This window comes from Piliocolobus tephrosceles, chromosome 18 (assembly GCF_002776525.5).
Source record: "Piliocolobus tephrosceles isolate RC106 chromosome 18, ASM277652v3, whole genome shotgun sequence".
Lineage (NCBI taxonomy): Eukaryota > Metazoa > Chordata > Mammalia > Primates > Cercopithecidae > Piliocolobus > Piliocolobus tephrosceles.
Window position 1 is genome coordinate 20785172 of NC_045451.1, and position 20753 is coordinate 20805924.

The 20753-nt window shown below is 37.2% G+C and overlaps 1 protein-coding gene across 4 annotated transcripts in view; it reads right to left on the bottom strand.

Annotated features, from left to right (window-relative positions):
• Positions 1 to 499: 499 nt before the first annotated feature.
• MALT1 (MALT1 paracaspase) overlaps positions 500 to 20753 on the bottom strand; it is an 81009-nt gene continuing 60755 nt past the window's right edge. For 3 of the 4 annotated variants that reach the window (XM_023218337.1, XM_023218340.1, XM_023218339.1), the window contains 7 exons: positions 16205 to 16382; positions 15405 to 15479; positions 14454 to 14581; positions 7547 to 7696; positions 4729 to 4886; positions 3435 to 3560; positions 500 to 1775 (listed from right to left, as the gene is read on the bottom strand). In XM_023218337.1, coding sequence (XP_023074105.1) covers positions 1338 to 1775; positions 3435 to 3560; positions 4729 to 4886; positions 7547 to 7696; positions 14454 to 14581; positions 15405 to 15479; positions 16205 to 16382 — 1253 coding nt within the window. In that variant the 3' untranslated portion in view covers positions 500 to 1337. The remainder of the gene's footprint in view (positions 1776 to 3434; positions 3561 to 4728; positions 4887 to 7546; positions 7697 to 14453; positions 14582 to 15404; positions 15480 to 16204; positions 16383 to 20753) is intronic. The other variant, XM_023218338.1, reaches the window with a different exon arrangement.

Sequence of the window (20753 nt, forward strand, 5' to 3'; positions counted from 1 at the left end):
TTTTTGTATTTTTAGTAGAGACGGGGTTTCACCGTGTTAGCCAGGATGGTCTCGATCTCCTGACCTTGTGATCCGCCCGTCTCGGCCTCCCAAAGTGCTGGGATTACAGGCTTGAGCCACCGCGCCCGGCCTTAGAATTCTTTTTATACATTGCTGGATTCAGTTTGCTAATATTTTTGTTAAAGATTTTTGTGTATTAATAAGGAATATTAGCTTATAGTTTTCTTGTGATATCTAGTCTAGTATCAGGATAATACCTCCTAGAATAAGTTGGCAAGTATTCTTTTCTCTCCTACTTTTAGAAACAGTTTGCAAAAAATTAGTGCTAATTTTAATGTTTGGTAGAATTCAGCAGTGAAGCCATCTAGGCCTGGGATTTTCTTTGTGAGACTTTTAAAATTATTAATTCAGTATTTTTCCTTGTTAGTGCCAACTGCATTTTTAACCAACTTTTAGGTAGAACCAAAGATAAGAATATTATCTCATTAGGCCAGTGAAATTCAAGAGGAAAATACATATTATCAAGGAAGATGCTAAGTATTTGGAAAATTCAGATAGGCAGCTATGAAAATTATCCATTGTATCTTGATTCTTAACCTCTACCTAGCTTTAACAAACATTTGATCACTTCTCGTGCAGTTTTATAATCTTATGAACAAGAAATTTCAGCCTGTTCTACATCAGATTTATATACAAACCTCTTAACTAAAACTTGCAGCAAAGTCCTTATAATCAAAAACTAAAGTCTGTACATTTCTTGAGACAATACACAGCTATGTATCTCTATATATTTATACATATAAATATATTTCACTCTATCTACAAAAATAACACTTAGCTCAGAACCTGTCAGGAAGGCAGTGTGTAGTGGAAAAAATACTGGAATAGATTTCTGGAGGTCTCAGTTCTGGTGCCAGCTCTAACTTAACTTAGATGCCTTTATGTGTTTCTTCCATTGATAAAATGAGGTTATGCCTGGTGATCAGCAAGGTTCTTTCTGGTGTTAAAAATACAATGACTTATTCTGCAATAATGCCATTCCCATTGCTCTTACTTCAGAGTGGTCACGATGAAAATATTTTGTTATATACATATAAACATACACACCTCCATACTTCATTTGTACAGAACTAATCGACCAATTCACAAAATCTTAGAAAGAGGAAGTCTGTGATTAAATAATGTAATTCCAACATCTCAAAGTTCTGAAGTTTGTTATGAAACAGTTACTACTATTCTTTCTCTACATATACAAATTTGCCTTTTCACTTTATGTAAGTGTAGTACTGTCTCACATGAGGCATCTATAATTATGCTAACTTTCAAAAACAAGGCAGTCATTTTTCAGAAATTCTGAGCCTGTCAGAGAAACTAAACGGTATTTCATCAGTTGTCTCTACTGGCACATTACTTCGACTAAAATGACATGAAGAATGGTGAGCAAAACTTGAAATAAATGCATCTGGAGTCCGGCTGCAATGACAGCTATCTGCTGGTGTAACACTACTTGGATTACCAGGATGTGAATGGTAAACACCATGGAATGGGTCTTGCAATGAGTGATAATGCCCTGTTCCTCCTGAGGTGGCTGCAGAACTCTGGTAAGGACCATTAGACATAAGACAAGTTTGAAAGCAAGTCTTCCTTCCCAAACCTCGATGCATGTCTAATTTAGCAATGAGAGGTTTCCCAACATTCACTTCCTGCTTGTCCTCTACAGTATCTTCCAATCCTGAGTACTGATATGACAAACATACTGTGAAGACTAGATGTTCCTGGAAAGGAAAAAAATCTGGTTTATTATTGGCATCAACAGTGAATATATAGCAATCTAAAAATATTATTCACACATACACACCCACACACCCCGCCCCCTCGCCACCAAAAATCCACTAACTCTCCTTTTCCAGGTTCGAAATCCTCAAGGCATCCTTTATATCTCCCCAAAACTGAGAAATGCCAGCTATCATCATCTTCCCTTTCTTTCATGCAATACTTACAACACATTTAGAATTTCTAGTTCTTACTACTGTTAGTAGTCAAAGTCAGAGATCTTATATTCTAGATGAACAGGGAAAACATATTTTCCAAGCAGTGCAGCTTAGGAAACTTATCCTTCCTTAATACTAGAGATGGGGAATATATCTTTTAAAAAATGATCTGGGCCGGGCATGGTGGCTCATGCCTATAATCCCGCTTATGCCTATAATCCCAGCGCTTTGGGAGGATGAGGCAGATGGATTACTTGAAGTTAGGAGTTCAAGACCAGCCTGGCCAACTTGGTGAAACCCATCTCTACTAAAAATACAAAAAATTAACTGGGCATGGTGGCGTGTGCCTGTAGTCCCGGCTACTAGGGAGGCTGAGGCACAAGAATCACTTGAGTCCTGGACGTGGAGGTTGCAGTTAGCTGAGATTGTGCCATTGCACTCCAGCCTAGGTGACAGACACCATCTCAAAAAAAAAAAAAAAAAAAAAAACCAAAAAAACCCTGGTTTTATACTAGTTTTATAAAAAAAGCTAAAGTTGTTTTTAAAATAGAGTAATCCATAATCATAGATGGAAAATATAACTGAATCAGATAATGGGCTAACTTTTTAAGAGAAGAAAGGACTTTAAGTAGATGAGCTCCGAACAGGATGACAACAGGTTCTCAATTGTGCCTATTCCATTCCCTGAGTTTTAGCTGATACATTCTATGGTCATGTACTTGTGAACAAATTAAAATCTCAATTTTTGCAAAGAAAGCTTTCATTAGAACACTCAACATGCAGAACTAGCTTCTCATTTGTAAGTCAACTAGAAATTAAAAATGGAAAAGAAATTCCAATTCTAATTTGCTATATGTTTAGTTACAGAACTAGGAAATGATTACTTGAAAATCTGAACATATTTAAAAGTAGAATATGGAGCTGGGAGTGGTAGCTCACACCTGTAATCTGACTGCTTTGGGAGGCCAAGAGGGGAGGATTCTTGAGGCCAGGAGTTCAAGACTGGCGTGGGCAATAGTGAGATCCCTTCTCTACAAAATGTTTTAAAAAAATTAGCTGGGTGTGGTGGCATGTGCCTGCAGACTCAGCTACTTGGGAAGCTGAGGTGGCACGATCATTTGCACTCAGGAGTTTGAGGTTATAGTAAGCTATGTTCATACCACTGCACTGCAGCCTGGGCGACAGAGTTAAGACTCTGTCTCTACAAAAAGAAAAAAGAATATGTTCTATGTTACTAATTTTTCAGCATTATGGAAGGTAAGCACACAAAGTCCTGTGGCCACCAGCGGAAACAGAATATAAGAAGGGTCACTGATAGGACCTTCTGTAGATTGGTTATCTCTAGTTGAATAATAAGGCGGCATATCTATGGTCCATGCCAAAGTAAATTTCCAGTTTCATAAAGTTTTCCATTAGTAGCTATAAACAGAAAAGGTAGTTAACCTTTAATTTTTGCAGTGAACTGAGTCTGGTATAGAGGCAATGCTTGGGAAGATCCTTTGATACCAAGTAGCTGCCAGTTTCTTCAGGTGTGCCTTTATTTGCATCTTTTGGATCAATATCTAGGTCCTGTAAGAAAAAAAAAAAAATTAGTGACTGTTAATAATGAAATCAATGAAAGCCACAGTATAATCTAGTACATAAGAGGTCTTAACTGATATTGTTCTCTCGTGAATTTTGGCCTTTTGTAAATTTTGATAATCCCAAAATTATCCAGGGCTAAACAATGAAAACAACAATCTAATAGGAATTCTCAATTCTGTATTGAGCCATTTAAAAAGTAAAGTGAGCTCTGAAAGAGTTTCCTTTCAAATGATTCCTAGAACTGCTTTTTGAGCTACTCAAGCTTCCTCTTAAAGCAGAGAGAGCCCCATTAGTGTTTGACTCCTGGATTCTCTTCTCTTAATCATCACTTTTGGGAAGGTGCAGGGAAATTTATATGATTAGAATATTTAAGAAGGATAAATAAACAGCCTTTTCCTTCTTCTTCTTTTCGACCCAACCCAATGGCCAATAGTAAGAGGGTTCTGCTCCTCTAGTGAGAAGCCCACAGGCCCCTGGCTTGCTCAGCACCCCAGGAAGCCTATCTGGGCTCCACAGTGCTGAAACTGGAGGTGTGGGGTGGCCACTGAATTCTGGGGTTTGGTGTTAGACCGTTTACTCTGACATGAAGCAATATCCTCCACAAAGCCTCTATCAGTAATAAAAGTGATATTTTGGGTTTCCGCTTGTCTTACTCCTTGCTTGCTTCTCAGTTTGTCACACTCATGTAGGAAAGAGGGGTACTATTTACTGGCTTCTTTAGACCAACATAAAATGACTACCATACCTAAATGTTTGAAAAGAGCAGAACTAGATTTCTATTATTCCAGTATGTGACCATACCTTAACAAGACTTAAAAACTACTGTTTCCAATATAAGTTATAACTGTTTAAAAGGAAATTATTGTTGACATATTTATAGCACATTTTAGTCCTTCACATTGGCTCTCCTGTTTAGGATACAAGAAATTAAAGGCATCCCTCCTGAGTGAACTTTAGACATTTCTAAATCTCATAAACTTAAGGTATTTTGGCAATTAGTAAATATTATGACCAGTGTTACTAAACTATAAATATATACACTTATATATAAATATATATAATTTCCTTTATATTTACCATCAACTTTAAGTTAAAAAATTTAGTCTTTAATAAGTGAGAATATATCACTATTTTAAATAAAAGAGAAACTCACAAGTGGAAAATCAGTAACGTAGGCATCACACATTATTATCTCGGGTGGTTTGTAAACTATACTTGTATAGATTATCATGACATTGGAAAACTCAGCTGCAAATCCTAATTGAATCTGAACACCACAGTCAAACTTAAGACACATACTTTCTGGAAGTTCTGAAAAAGAACAGTAAGAACAACTTTGGTAGGTTTCCTGATAAAAGGCAAATATTTATGGAAGGGAATATAGTTAGTATTTCTTTTGCTTAAAAACATGATTTACATTGTTTAAACACATACAATTTAAAAAATAAAGCTCAACATTCTGCTGGCCAAACAAAATCTTTCATTTACCATTTGCTTATAGTTTTTATCCAACTGTATATATAATTTTTACTGTGGCAATAAAAAATATGCATACAACTGTAGATAAATTTTCACTGTTGCCACAATTTATATGACCAGAATTTTTAATAAAGCACAGTGTCACTGAATGGTCACACTATAGTTTGTTACTTTTAACCATTCTGTTAACTCTTGAATATAATACTTCTGGGTTTTATTGCTTTTCTATCATAGTTCATAATGCTTTAAGATTGTTAGATATAGCTATGTGATTGTTCCTTTACATATGGGACAAATTATTTTCAATTTACATAGAATATAAAGTTTCAGCATAACATGTCCAAAACAGAGTATTTTTAAAACATTCGTCTACTTGATGGTATTAAAAAGTAGAAAGATACCATCATAGTTTTAACTCTTCCTTAATTACTTAAATTAGCCATTAAAAATTTTTTTCTCTACACTTCCAGCAGTGTGGATTATTGAATTTGCATCATTTGCTTGTTTACTGAGGAGGGTCTAAATGTTTTTTTCTCTTACCATTTTGTATGAGCTCTTTATTATTAAAAAACTACCTACTTATTAAATTTGTTACAAATACTTTCTATACGACCTTTTAGTTTTGTTTTATTGTTTCATTTATTGTTGACCTTTACCACTGTAATTTTGTTGTTTAGATCTTTTTTAGAGAAGACATTCAATTTCAATTACTTATCCAGTTATCTGGAATGGTGAGATATTTATAGCATTTTACATTTTAATGTGCTTTAGTATGTTAACTTACTAAAAATATACATTAGAGAACACTTTTTTTTTGAGACTGAGTTTTGCTCTTGTTGCCCAGGCTGGAGTACAATGGCATGACCTTGGCTCACTGCAACCTCCGACTCCTGGGTTCAAGTGATTCTCCTGGCTCAGCCTCCAAAGTTTACAGGCACCTGCCACCATGACCAGCTAATGTTTTGTATTTTTAGTAGAGATGGAGTTTCACCATGTTGGCCAGGCTGGTCTTGAACTCCTGACCCCAGGTGATTCACCCATCTCGGCCTCCCAAAGTGCTGGGATTACAGGTGTGAGCCACCATACCTGGCTAAGAACAAAACTTATTATGTATGAAAATAAAGATATTTTATAGAAGTTCAATAAATACAATTATTTTTCAATTATCTGTAAGAGACTCACAGAATAGATACTTGGAGTCAGAAAATCCAAAATTATTTCAATTGGTAAACTTTTCATTAAAACATACATAATTAGCAAACGGTAATTAAGGTACAGATTGATTTTCACCTCGTCTTCTCTGCTGATCACTCAACTTACTGATCAAGTGTCCAAGAGAGGATGCTCAGTTATATATGAATAATCGCAAGTACAAAGGACTTGCTGAGTGCTCTGTACCTGCTCATTTCCACCTGCGCACTCATTCAATCCCAATAACCTATGAGGCAGGTACTGTTTTTTTTTTTCTTTTCAAGACAGAGTCTCGCTCTGTCGCCCAGACTGGAGTGCAGTGGGAAAATCTCTGCTCACTGCACTGCGACCTCCACCTCAGGTTCAAGAGATTCTCTTGCCTCAGCGGCCCTAGTAGTTGGGATTACAGGCATGCTTCATCACACTCTGCTAACTTTTTGTATTTTTAGTAGAGATGAGGTTTTGCCATGTTGCCCAGGCTGGTCTCTTAACTCCTGACCTCAGGTGATCCACCTGCCTTGGCCTCCCAAAGTGCTAGGATTACAGGTGTGAGCCACCACAACTGGCCTGAAGCAGGTACTATTTCTTATTTACACGTTATAGATAACATATTCATACAGTGGTAGAGACTGGATCAGAACCCAATCCATGATTTTTGACAGCTGCACACTTTAACAGGTCACAATACAGGAGAATCTAAGGATTGTGTATTAGAATAATGGAAAATTAACCTATCTTAAAAATAGAAAAAATTTTTTTTTTTTTTTTTTGAGATGGAGTCTTGCTCTGTTGCCCAGGATGGAGTGCAGTGGCGGGATCTCAGCTCACTGCAAGCTCCGCCTCCCGGGTTCACGCCATTCTCCTGCCTCAGCCTCCCGAGTAGCTGGGACTACAGGCGCCCGCCATCTCGCCCGGCTAGTTTTTTTGTATTTTTTAGTAGAGACGGGGTTTCACTGTGTTAGCCAGGATGGTCTCGATCTCCTGACCTCGTGATCCGCCCATCTCGGCCTCCCAAAGTGCTGGGATTATAGGCTTGAGCCACCGCGCCCGGCCAGAAAAATTGTTAAATGGTCATTTTAATTTTACCAATAGTGACAATAATGGACTAAATAATTTGATATCTCTAACATCAAATATACCAGTGTAATATCCATAATTGAAATACATGTTTGGTTTGAGATTTGCCTAGAAGGCCAAAATATTTTCACTGTAAAACTGGCAGGAAAGTTATTAATTCAGAAGAAACTTTATGATTTAACGTTAAGTATATTATAGATGTAAAAAAAAAGGCTTTACCATACCATGAGCCTTGGCCCACTGTAGATTCCGCACAAGAGATTCTGCAGAATACTCTGTTCCCTGTATTGGATCAGTAAGTGCTCTCTTCTCAGATAAACTACTTCGAATCTCTAGAGCCTGTTTGCCTTTGGTAAGGTGACACTTACCCATATCTAAAAGATATGAAAATAAATATTATTTTTAAGACCACCAATTCTTATGTTTTAAATATTTAGGATAAGAACTATCCTACATTATCAGGTTATATTCTCAGCATCATTTGTTCAGTCAACAAGTATTTCCAGAGAACCTATTATGTGCCAGACATAGTAAGCATGTTTTAATTTTTACTCATGTGTAGGTATTCATAAATGGTATATGCCAATGTTTCAGGTTTTCGAATTCAACAAAAATGTTATATGTATGTCTTTGTAATGTGCCATTTTCATTCAACATGTTTTAGATACACAGACTAATGTATATGGATACACATCAATTTAAATTTAGAAGTATATTCTTTATAGTTTATCGTACTTCTGTCTACTATGTTATAAATTAACAATAGTAAAGGTTCTTTTAAAAAAGAGACAAAAATATATGTGATCCAGAACTAAGTCTAAGTTAAATCAACATATTGGGGGTTAAAAGGAGACACCAAGTATTGTAGGAGTACATTAAAATTACTATTTGTTAGAGAAGAAAAGATATAAATACAATTTTTTTAAAAAAGGAGAAAATGAGTCAAATCAAAAAATTAGATGGTTAAAACAAGTACAAAAAATAACAAATGTAAATTAACTAAATTTTCTCATTAAAAGACCAAGATTATTAGATTGGATTTTAAACAATCTGTTATATGGTGCCTCCAAAAGCTACAGCAAAGCAGAATGACATGAAATGTTTGAAAGTAAAAGTATAGAGAAGCAGGCTAGCCTAGGGGTTAAGAGTAGGAAAGTAAAAGTGTAAAAAATAGCATATTAGGTCAACAAAAAGGAAGCTGGTGTGGCTCTATTAATATGATACAGAAAGACAAAAAAGCATTTGAAATGGAGGCATCACTACATGATGATAAAGGTTCAATTCAATAAGACAATATAAACATTTAAAACAAAAATAGTCACTATGAAGTAAAAAGTGCTAGAATTACAAGAAAATCTGGTAACCTGAGAGATTTCAACATCTCAATTATTGATCAAAGAGACTCAGCAGAAATATAGAACTGAAAAAAACAATAAAAAAATAGGCCAAACCTAATGGGCACACATAGAGTTCTGCAACCAGTTACTATAAAAATATCCATTTTTTCTCAAGTACACATGCAGAATCTACAAAATTTCATCTTTTACTTGGCCATAATGAAAACTTCCACAAATTTCAAAGCATAGCAACTAGACAGACTATATTCGATCACAAAGCAATTAAGGTAGAAATAAAAAGTGAAAATTCCTGCCATATTTGAAAATTAAAGACAATATTATATAACTTAAAGGTCAAAGAAAAAAAACCTAAAGAAGTCCCTAAACTTGTAGGATGTGATGAAAGTGATGTTTTAAGACAAATGTAAAGCCTTAGAAACTTAAACTGGAAAAAATAGGCTAAAAGTGAATGAACTATGATGATGTTAGAAAAAGAAAGAATAAATCAAATGCAAGGCAAGACATAAATAAACAGCAGAAGTTAGTGATGTAGAAAACAATGAACAAGTAGAAGAAATCAACAGAGCCAAAGATCGGTTCTTCAAAACGAAATAGCACAACTGGCAAAAGCTGGCAATAAAGAAAAGAGGAAAGTAGGTACAAGTAAGTAATACTGATGAAAATGGATACATAATTACAGATAAAGAAGAATACAGATAAAGAGATCAAAGAATACTATTAGAAATATGAGCAACCAGGCCAGGCGCCGTGGCTCATGCCTGTAATCCCGGCACTTTGGGAGGCCGAGGTGGGCAGATCACAAGGTCGGGCGATCAAGACCACCCTGGCTAACATGGTGAAACCCCGTCTCTACTAAAAATACAAAAAGTTGGGTGTGGTGGCAGGCACCTGTAGTCCCAGCTACTGTGGAGGCCGAGGCAGGAGAATGGCGTGAACCCAGGAGGCGGAGGTTGCGGTGAGCCGAGATCACACCACTGCACTCCAGCCTGGGAGACAGAGCAAGACTCTGCCTCAAAAAAAAAAAAGAAATATGAACACGAGCAACTAAATGCCAACAAATTTGAAAACTGCCCAAATTCCTACAAAAATATTACAATACTACTTATAAAAATTGACTCAAGAAATGAAAAGCCTACATGGTACAATAAATATTCAAGATATTGAAGTAGTAGTATTTCTAACAAAAAAACACCAATCCAATAGATAACAATTTATACAGAATTCCCCAGTAAACAACAGGGTGTACTTCTTCTGTATCAGAGTTCTCCAGAGAAGCTGTACAAACAAGATGTGCGCATGCGTACGCGTACACGTGTGTATGTGTGTGTGTACCCAGAGGTAGAGTGAGAAGAAGGGATTGACTTAAGGTATTGGTTTATGAATTGTGGCGGTGCAAGTCTGAAATCTGCAGGCAGGCAGGCAGGCTGGGGATGCAGAGGAGAGCTGTAGTTTGAGCCCCAAAGGCAGGCTGCTGGCAAACTCACTGCTTGTGGGAGGTCTTTGCTCCATTAAGGCCTTCAGCTAACTGGATGAGGCCCATTCACACTATGGAGAGCAATCTGCTTTACTGAAAGTCCATCAATTTAAACTTTAATCTCATCCAGAATAATGCTCGATCCACCACCTAGAGACATCTTGAATAATGTTGGACTAAATATCTTGGCACTGAGGCCTGGCGAAAGTTGCCGTAAAATCAACCGTCACAACCTCCATCTCATTCTACAAGGCCTGTGCTACATTCTATCAGCATAACACCGATACCACTAAATACTAATTTTATTTTCTCATAAAATTAAACCAAATACTAAAAGACAGTAAAATTACAGGCCCATTTCCCATATGAATATAGATATGAAAATTCTAAACAAAATGATAGCAAATTAAATCTAGTAGTATATTAAAAATATAATACATCTCAATGAAAATGATTTATCTCAAGTTGGTTTAATGTTAGACTATAAATTTAACTCACCATATTAAGAAACTGAAAGAAAAGAAACATCCTATTATCTTCTTCATAGCTGCAGAAAAACCATTTAATCTTGTTCAACATTTATTCATAATAAAAATTTTCAAAAAAAACAATGTAAAGAGAACTTCCTTAACCTGATAAGGAGTGTTAATAAAAAACTTACAGTATTATTCTAAATGTGAAAACATTAGCAATATTCCCTCTGAAGTCAGAAACGAGACAAGGATGCCCTTAACTACCTATTCTATTCCACAGCGTCTTCGCGGTCCTTGCTAGTATTATATCAAGAACACATACAACATTTCTCTAAATCAATAAACTGAAAAAACCCCCCCACACACACACACAGTAGAAAAATGGACAAATGACATGAACAGATGTTTCTCACAAGATACACATATAGCTATTAAAAATATGAACAATGTTCAATATCACTAATGGTTAGGGAAAATCAAGACCACATGAGATACTATTTAACATCTGATTGGCAAAAATAAAAAAGTTTGACTATCAAGTGATGGAGAGAGTACAGATTCACATTATCCCTTGCTGGCTGTGGGGAGCAGGTTAAGTGTAGACTCGGCAACCACTTTACAAAACTGTCTGGCATTCTCTTGTAAAATGGAATACTGTCACACCCTATGACACAGCAATTCCAAGCCCTAGAACCACACTGCAAAGAAATTCATGCATATATATTCCAGGAGACATATACAAGACTGTTAACCACAACTAACTCAAATGCTCACCAACACAGGAGAGGAGTTGAAAAAAAACTGTAGTATGTTTGCATAATAGAATATTACATAGCAGTTAAAATGAAAAACTACAGTCATGCAAAAATATGGATCAATCTTAGCAATGTAATATTAGATAAAAAAATTCTAGTCCCAAAAGACTACACAGAGCATATCTTTTTATTAAAAACAAAACTACGCATACTTTTTTGGGTATATACAAACTCAATAAAACTAAAAAGAAAAAGGAATAAGTTTAGAATGGTAGTTATCATGGAGCGGGGGGAAGGGAAAAGAGAGATCCTATAATTAGATGTAGGTTACTGTCAAGGTCCTATATTCATATCGAACATCTACTCACAATAAAAACCCTCAGTAGTATGTTCAATACTTCTAATAATAATGCTGTTCTGAATAGTACAAAAATAAAAGTCGGGTTACAGACTGATGGCTGTAGCTTTATAACAACCAATTTACCTCATATTGTATTTTCCTTGCACACAGTTGAAATTTGTAAGGTGGGCTGGGCGCAGTGGCTCACACCTGTAATCGCAGCACTTTGGGAGGCAGAGGCCGGTGGATCACTTGAGGCCAGGAGTTCAAGACAGGCCTTGCCAACATGGTGAAACCCTATCTCTACCAAAAATACAAAAATTAGCCGGACATGGTGGTGCTTGCCTATAGTCCTAGCTACTCGGGAGGCTGCGGCGAGAGAATCACTTGAACGTGGAAGGTGGAGGTTGCAGTGAGCCAAGATCATGCCACCGCACTCTCGCCTGAGCAACAGAGACTGTCTCACACAAGGAAACCAAAAACTTAAAAAAGAAATTGGTAACATGTTTATTTTCCCCTTCAACTGCTTGGCTTATAATCTCTGAATACTTTTCCCCCTCTGGAATTTTTTTTTTTTTTGAGACAGGGCTCACTCTGTCACATATGCTGGAGCGGTGGTGTGATCACACTTACTACAGTTTCAAACTCCCAGGCTCAAGCAGTCCTCCCACCTAAGCCTCGCGAGTAGCTGGCAATAGAGGTACACACCATAATGCCTGGCTAATTTTTAAAATTTTTATAGAGATGGGGGTCTGACAATGTTGCCTAGCTTGGTCTCAAACTTCTGTGCTCAAGTGATTCTCCTACCTCAGCCTCCCCAAATGCTGGGATTACAGGCATGAGCCACTGTACCTGGCCCCAAATATATATATATTTTTAAATTGAGATGGAATCTTGCTGTATTGCCCAGGCTGGTCTTGAATTCCTGGGCTCAAGCAATCCTCCTACCTCAGCCTCCCAAAGTGCTAGGATTACAGGTGTGAGCCACCATGCCCAGCCATGGAATAATTTTTAATTAAGTAATCTGGAAGATCCAAAGGGAGAAGCAGCAAAGTTCTGTTTCAAAATTGGACGATTTGTGAAAAATTTCATACAACTGCTTTTGCTTTTCACTACTAAGACGGGTCAGACACAAAGCACCCAAAACTCAAAGTAAGTGCTAGATTTAACTGTATTATTTATCATGATACTATTAGGCCTTTACTTATTTTGTACAATGAGTGGGCCGTTACCCACGAAGGGCACAATGTACATGGCACTGAGCTGAGTGTGCTCCACGTACACTGCAGGGTCTTCCTGCCTGGGCACTTCTAGGTAAGCAGACATGGTAGGACTGAAAAAGACCAGTGAAAAGCAAAGCTTTCTAAGACGTTTATAAAAAGTTCAAATATCCTCACAGCACATACCGGGATGCCATTCATTGCTATGACAATTTGGTACATATCATACGTGGGTGAGCATGGTGCTTTTTATTAAGTTTTAAAACAGTTAAAATGTACTTAAAAATGAAATTGAAATAAAACACTAGAGTTTCTGGAGCACTTTACTGGATCTCAGTTTGAATATAACTGACGTAATCCAAAGGTTTTCTTTTTTTTTTTTTTTTTTAAAAAGCAGAGACTTTTCTTCAAATGTGAGCTTCAGAAGAAGCCTAATGTAGAAAACAAATAAAAGTGGAATTTCTCTGGTTGAAGCGGGAGGGTGGCAGGAAGTCCAAAGCCCTGGCTGGTTACGTTAAATGGAAAAGTGGCTAAGTCAAGTGATTTAACTAAAATAGCTACACAGATAAAAACATGAAAATAAATATGGCTGACAGTTGGCCAAACACCTTATACCCAAACTGCCATCACTGGAACATCCATGAAACTCCATTTTCTAGTGGTGCTAGTTTGTAAGAATTACTTTCTTCCTTTTTATTTATTTCTTATTTTGAAGACAGGGTCTCGCTATGTTGCCCAGGCTGGTCTTGAACTCCTGGCCTTAAGTGATCCTCCTGTCTCAGCTTCCCAAAGTGCTGGGATTACAGGTTTGAGCCACCATGCCTGACCAAGTTACCTTCTTTTTGCTATGGCTTACAAAATGTTTTTTCAAAAAACACAGTGCAATCTACCAAAATAATAGGTACTTATTCAGCATCTGACATATGCATAACATTATACCAGCAGCCAAGGAAAGAACAGATAGAAATGGAAGATGTGGCATTAGACCCCCTAGGATCACATCCTTAAATCAGGATTTTAAATCTACTAAGTTCATTAAGGAAAAAAAATGAACTCAGCTTTTCCCAGCAGTGTCTAAAAATTTCTGTAAAGTTTTCTCTCTCCCATCCTGGGAGAGACTGCTCACTGGACAACTCCCCACCACCTCTCCACGCCCCCCACCCACCCCCAAATAGGGAGATTTGCCAGCACCAAGGCACTGGGCACAGAAGCAAAGCAGAGCTCTGAGGATTCAACTTTACTTATTTAATGACTGTGCCTAGGCTTAGCCTTGTAGTCTAAGTAATGCTGCACAGATGGTGAAGAGCTACGTCAAAAGGGAAGGAAAGATGACATTAAATAGCAGAAGTGTTGCTGAATGTTATATTAATATAAAAATTGTTTTACAAAGTAGATACTAATTCCAAACCCACATAATAAGAGTAAGAATAAAACAATCACCAGAGAGGGAACCCTGAATAGGTGTGTCCCCCCGCTCTCCTTTTTCTGAGTAGTTTCTCTTTATTTTTTACCTTCTGCAACTTCATCCAGTAACACAGTGATTTTCTTATCTTCTAATAATCTATCTTTTAAAAATTTCATAAAGATTCCATTTGCCAATCCAGAATGCTGGATTTCAAAAGCTTCTGCTCCTTGACACCTTAAAAACAGAAAAAAGTTAAACCAGGCACAGAAAGGCAAATACTGTATGTTCTCACTTATACGTGGATGCTAATAAAAATGAACTCAGAGAAGCAGCCAGCAGAATGGTGGTTACCAGAGGCTGGGAGGTGGGCATGGCATAGGGACTGTTAGTCACAGGGTACAATGTTTCAGTTAGGAGGAAAACAATGGTAAGTATTTGAGGTGATATGTGAATTAACTTGATTCAATCATTCCACATTGAATACGTACATCATAGCATATCTTTGTATCCCATAAATACATACAATTGTAAGTTGTCAATATCCAATAAAAATAATTTTTTAAAAAGAAAATGTTAGAAAAGCAAACACTTGCCACATGGGACTTCCGTATACACCGATGAGCCTCCTTTTCCCTTCTGCCTCTCACATGACATCAATAATTAAAGAGTTAATCTTTAAGCAGGAACTACATGCCCAATTTGGGCTTAATAATAAGATACCATGATATGGAATGCTAAAGTTGACCATTTAAAATTTTCTACCAAGAACATCAAGGAGGTAAATTTATGCCTACATGTCTATAGGTATTTTCTAGGCCTCTAATCTAGAATCAAAAAGACCTCAGGAGCCAGGCACAGTGGCACACGCCTGTAATCCCAGCGACTCAGAAGGCTGAGGCAGGAGGATTGCTTGAGCCCAGGAGCAGTGAGCTATGATGGCGCCTCTGCACTCCAGCCTGGGCGACAGAGTTAAGACCCCTGCTCCTAAAAAGCAAAAGCAAACAAAAAGACATCAAAGAATAAAGGAAATTTCAACGTAAACATAAAATTTTCTTACGTGGCATATCCAAACACAATATTGGCGGTGACTTTTAGTGCATCCAAGATTGGAATGGTATCATCGTAGTCATTTCTATTCATCGGAGGCAGAGAAGGGCAGACAGAAATATGAAAAGTTAAAGATCATCCTTAAAAGAGTATAAATAATGAGATAATACAACAGTATTTTAGAAAACATAATTTAAAATTATAGATTCAAAAATTTTCATCTAGGTAGCTACATATCTACCCAAAGTAACCCACTAACTCCTTGTTAGCTTTAAAACCGGAGTTGCATTTGAATTCTGGCATTGGATTTTGATTCGTAAATGCTGAGCAAGCAAAAAATAGTAAATCTAGAGGAACTGGTTCTATTTCTTAGAAAGGCAAAGGCAGATAAATGGGATCCAAACCTCCAAACATCTGTTTCGGCTACTCATTCTGTGTCTGGAAGACCAGGACTGACTAGTGACCAGAAATCCCAACTCCATGGGTGTTGGTTTTGTTAATTCCTGAGGGAATAACTACAATGAGTATTAAAGTCATCTAAAGGCATTCTGGAGAGTTGAATCCCCTGTAGTATGAGTAAATGCCCATGCCCTTTAGTTCTTTGTTTGTGTTCTATAGCAAATATGAAGAGTTAAAATAATTAGATATACATGGAGTAAATATATTTTTCTCTAGTTTTGTTCTTCCAGTTTCAATGTATAAACTAAAATTCACACACGCAAATGGCTGTTGGCATTTCACAGGTTTCTTTAGTTTGTCAAGGTTGATATTGAACTCCAACAATTGTTTAATAAAGATTAGAAAATTTACCTTTTCCTACACATATCCAATAAGAATACATTAAGTCCAGTTTCTTTTTCTTGCATCAATTTCAGTATATTTTGTACACACAGACAATTTTCAGACCTATACGGATTTGGAGCATCAACAGGGACCATGAAGCTGTTCCCAAAATTTTCATAACCATGTCCTGCATAATATAATAACCCTTTGAAAAGAGGAAAAATAAAAGAGAGGTAGATGTCAATTCTAAATGCACTGTGAACATACAGACTGCATAACTTTTTGTAAAAAAAAACATGACTTTAATTTTCTTCAAGGTGATGTGAGCATATGTAAGAAATACCCAATTATAAATATAGACAATGGTAATTTGCATTTAAAATTATTGGCAACAGGTCAGGCATGATGGCTCACACTATAATCCCAGCACTTTGGGAGGCCAAGGCAGGGAGATCACTTGAGGTCAGGGGTTTGAAACCAGCCTGGCCAATGTGGTGAAACCCCATCTCTCCTAAAAATACAGAAATTGGCTTGGCGTTGTGGTGGGCACCTGTAATCCCAGCTACTTGAGAGGCTGAGGCAGGAGAATCACTTGAACCTGGGAGGTGGAGGTTGCTATGAGCCGAGATCATGCCACTGTACTCCAGCCTGCGCGACAGAGCAAAACTCCGTCTCAAAAAAATAATAAATAAAAAAATTATTACCAACAGTCTGTACTTAAAATTTGCATTTTAAGACAGTATCAAAATGCTGTCTGAAGTATATCCTAATTTATAAAAGTAATATATTTGTAACCAATAGTATAATATAAAATACAATTTTATTTTATGATATATAAAAAAGAATGCAGCTAGGATTTCTCTCCTGACTCATTTGTCTCCTCCATGAAGCTAGGAGTTCTGTTAGGGCAGAGATAAGTCTTACATTTATTTATTTGTGTATTCCTGGCATACAGCAGGAGCTTAGTAAGTATTTAACAGATGAACAAACACACACAATTCAGATGAACAGTACCTGCAATATGAAGTTAAGAAACTCCGCAGGTATTACCATAAACATTAGTTAAGGTAGTTTCATAATCAGAGATGGGAAATCTGATTTCACAGATTACTATTTTTTTCTTTTTGCTATGAGATATGGGTATCAATCTTCCATCTAGAGTCTTTTGAATTAATAATCTAAAATTTGCAATAGTTTTAGTTAGGACTCAATAGATGAATCATATTTCCTTACTGAGAAATTATACTATAAAAACTAACACAACCAACTCAATGTTTTCTTGAAAAGAATTTTGTTTTGGCTGTAAAAAACAACAAAAATATCAGTCTGAACTTCTTCATAAAAATACTGGACGAAACACTTTTGAAGATATCCTCCCCTCTGCTTGCAATTTCTGGAGCCCACTAATTTTGCTCTCTCAATATTCTGGATTTAATTATTTCTTTACATGGTATTTTAAAGCAAACAGTAAAAGCCGTTTAGACAGGGAACCCAAAATAGCTAATCCATTGTAATTATGGCCCCGACTCCTAGCAGAGAATGTGGCTTTGAGAGTTAAAGACAATTTGCTGCATGTGGTCCTACAGGACAAAATCCACGTCGTCTGTTTTTTTTTTTTGAATTTCTATTAAAATGAGAAAAATGGTTCTTTCAAATACAACATTTCAGCTAAAATGAGAAAATAGATACAGCCATTTATCAAGTGTGGGTTCCAGCTGATGTGTGCACTGGAGGTTATCACATAGGCACCGAGAGATGAAAAAGAAGGACGAAGACCAAGTTCCTAACCTCTAAGCAGGAGACCGGGAGATTCATGTATGGAGATTCACACGTTTATGTTATCAAGCAACAACGAAAGTCATCATATAATTAAATGCCATAAGTCATGTTAGTGGGACAACCACCGTGTATGTATAAAATGAATAAAGTACAGAGAGGAATATCATCAGTATGCAGTGAAACAACAGGGGATGGTCTAAAGAGAGGGAATGGCTAGAAATTTGGAAAGGCAGAGAGAGAGCAAGGATAGAAATAAACACGGATAGGACCTGGAATGAAAGCTAACAGAAAAGAGACTAGCCTGGCAAAAAACTAAATTACTGTTGTGAATGAAAATAAGAGAGCACGCATAGGGAATTTTAAAAAGGAGTGCACAGATAGGGTTTTAAAAATAATGACCAAAAGAATGGATTTAATTCAATAAACGACAAAGATCAGGTAAGTGAAAAGACAACCCACACAACAGGAGAAAATATTTGCAAATCATTTATCTGATAAGGACAGCTTGTATCCAGAATAAAGAACTCTTCCACTCATCAGTAAAAAGACTAATGACGGCCGGGTGCGGTGGCTCACGCCTGTAATCCCTGCACTTTGGGAGGCCAAGGCAGGTGGATCACCTGAGGTCATGAGTTCAAGACCAGCCCGGCCAACATGGAGAAACCCCATTTCTACTAAAAATACAAAAACCCAGCCAAGTGTGGTGATGGGAGCCTGTAATCCCAGCTACTCAGGAGGCTAAGGCAGGAGAATCGCTTGAACCCAGGAGGCAGAGGATGCACTGAGCCAAGATCCCGCCACTGTACTCCAGCCTGGGCAACAGAGCAAGACTCTTATCTCAAAAAAAAAAAAAAAAAAAGACTAATGACTTGATTTAAAAATAGGCAAAGATCTGATGCTTCTCCAAAGAGGATGTATGAGTGGCAAATATGCACATGAAAAGATGCTCAACATCATTAGCCACTAGTGAAATGCAAATCCAAGTCATTTCACACTCACCAGGATGGCTACAATAAAAAAGACAGACAAGAACAAGTGTTGGCAAGGATGCAGAGAAATTGGAACCGTCATTCATTTCTGGTGGCACAAATGTAAAATGGCGTAAGAACTTTGGAAACAGTTTCGCAGTTCCTCAAAAAGTTAAATATAGATTACCATATGACCCAGGAATTTCGCTCCCAGGTACATACCGAAGAGAAATGGAGACTATGTTCACATAAGAATGTGTACACACCGGCTGGGCGCGGTGGCTCAAGCCTGTAATCCCAGCACTTTGGGAGGCCGAGATGGGCGGATCATGAGGTCAGGAGATCGAGACCATCCTGGCTAACACGGTGAAACCCCGTCTCTACTAAAAAATACAAAAAACTAGCTGGGCGTGGTGGCGGGCGCCTGTAGTCCCAGCTACTCGGGAGGCTGAGGCAGGAGAATGGCGTGAACCCGGGAGGCGGAGCTTGCAGTGAGCTGAGATCCGGCCACTGCACTCCAGCCTGGGCGACAGAGCAAGACTCCGTCTCAAAAAAAAAAAAAAAAAAAAGAATGTGTACACAAATGCTCATAGCAGTATTATTCATAACGTCCAAAAATGTCCATGAGATGATAAATGATAAACAAAATATAGTATATAATGGAATATTATCTACCCCTAAAATAATGAAGTTCTAGTACATGTTGCAATATGAATGAACTTTGAAAACATTATACGAAGTGAAAGAAGGCAGACATAAAAGGCCACATATTGGGTGATTCCATTTATATGAAATGTCCAGAACAGGCAAATCCAGAGAAACAGAAAATACATTTGTGGTTGCCAGGGGCTGGGGTAAGGAGGAATGGGAGTGACTGTTGATGGATACAGGGTTTCTTTTTGGGATGATGGAAATGTTCTGAAGTTAGGTAGTGGTGACTGATGCCCCACCTTTGTGAAGATACTGAAATCACTGAATTATACACTTTAAAAAGAGTACAACTTATACTCCTCTATCAAGTATTCAAAACATAACTCTATTTTCCATCAGTCTCGTTACAGCTTCAAGAGCAAGACAAACTTATTTTAACCTCCACAACTTTGCTTAAGTTACTCTATCTCCTTTCTATCTACCCAAACCATCACCAGTCCTCAAGGGTTATTTACAAAGTTCAGAATCCTTCGCAAGTTACTACCTGGTAACCACTACCTGGTAACTGGTTTGTGGCTTTCTAACACACTTCAAATTCTCCCTACCTTGAAATGCTGTAGCAGCACTTTCTGACAATCACATACAGGCTTTTCCTGACATTGTATAGTCCCTATGTCTACTTAGTTTTTCTGATAAGAAATCATAATGACACTAATCTTTTACATTTGCACACTCTGAGTAGCTCTTATCTGAAATGTTTGGGACCAGGAGTGTTTTGGATTTGGGGTTTTCAGATTAGAGATACTCAACCTGTATAATATTTTCTTCGTTTTCAAAGGACTTTCATACACACAATCTAATTTTAATCCATATAACAACTTTAAATGATTTATATCCTTATTTTATAGATGAGAAAATTAAATTACAAAGATTAAATGATTTGCTTAAAATCACAGAGTTGATGTATGTTTTGACTCCATAGATAGTGTTTTTTCTCATTGTATTAAAGGACAATAATTTTCTTTTTCTGAGATGGAGTTTCACTCTTGTTGCCCAGGCTGGAGTGCAATGGTACGATTTCAGCTTACTGCAAACCTCCCGGGTTCAAGTGATTCTCCTGCCTCAGCCTCCCGAGTAGCTGGGATTACAGGCATACACCACCACGCCTGGCTAATTTT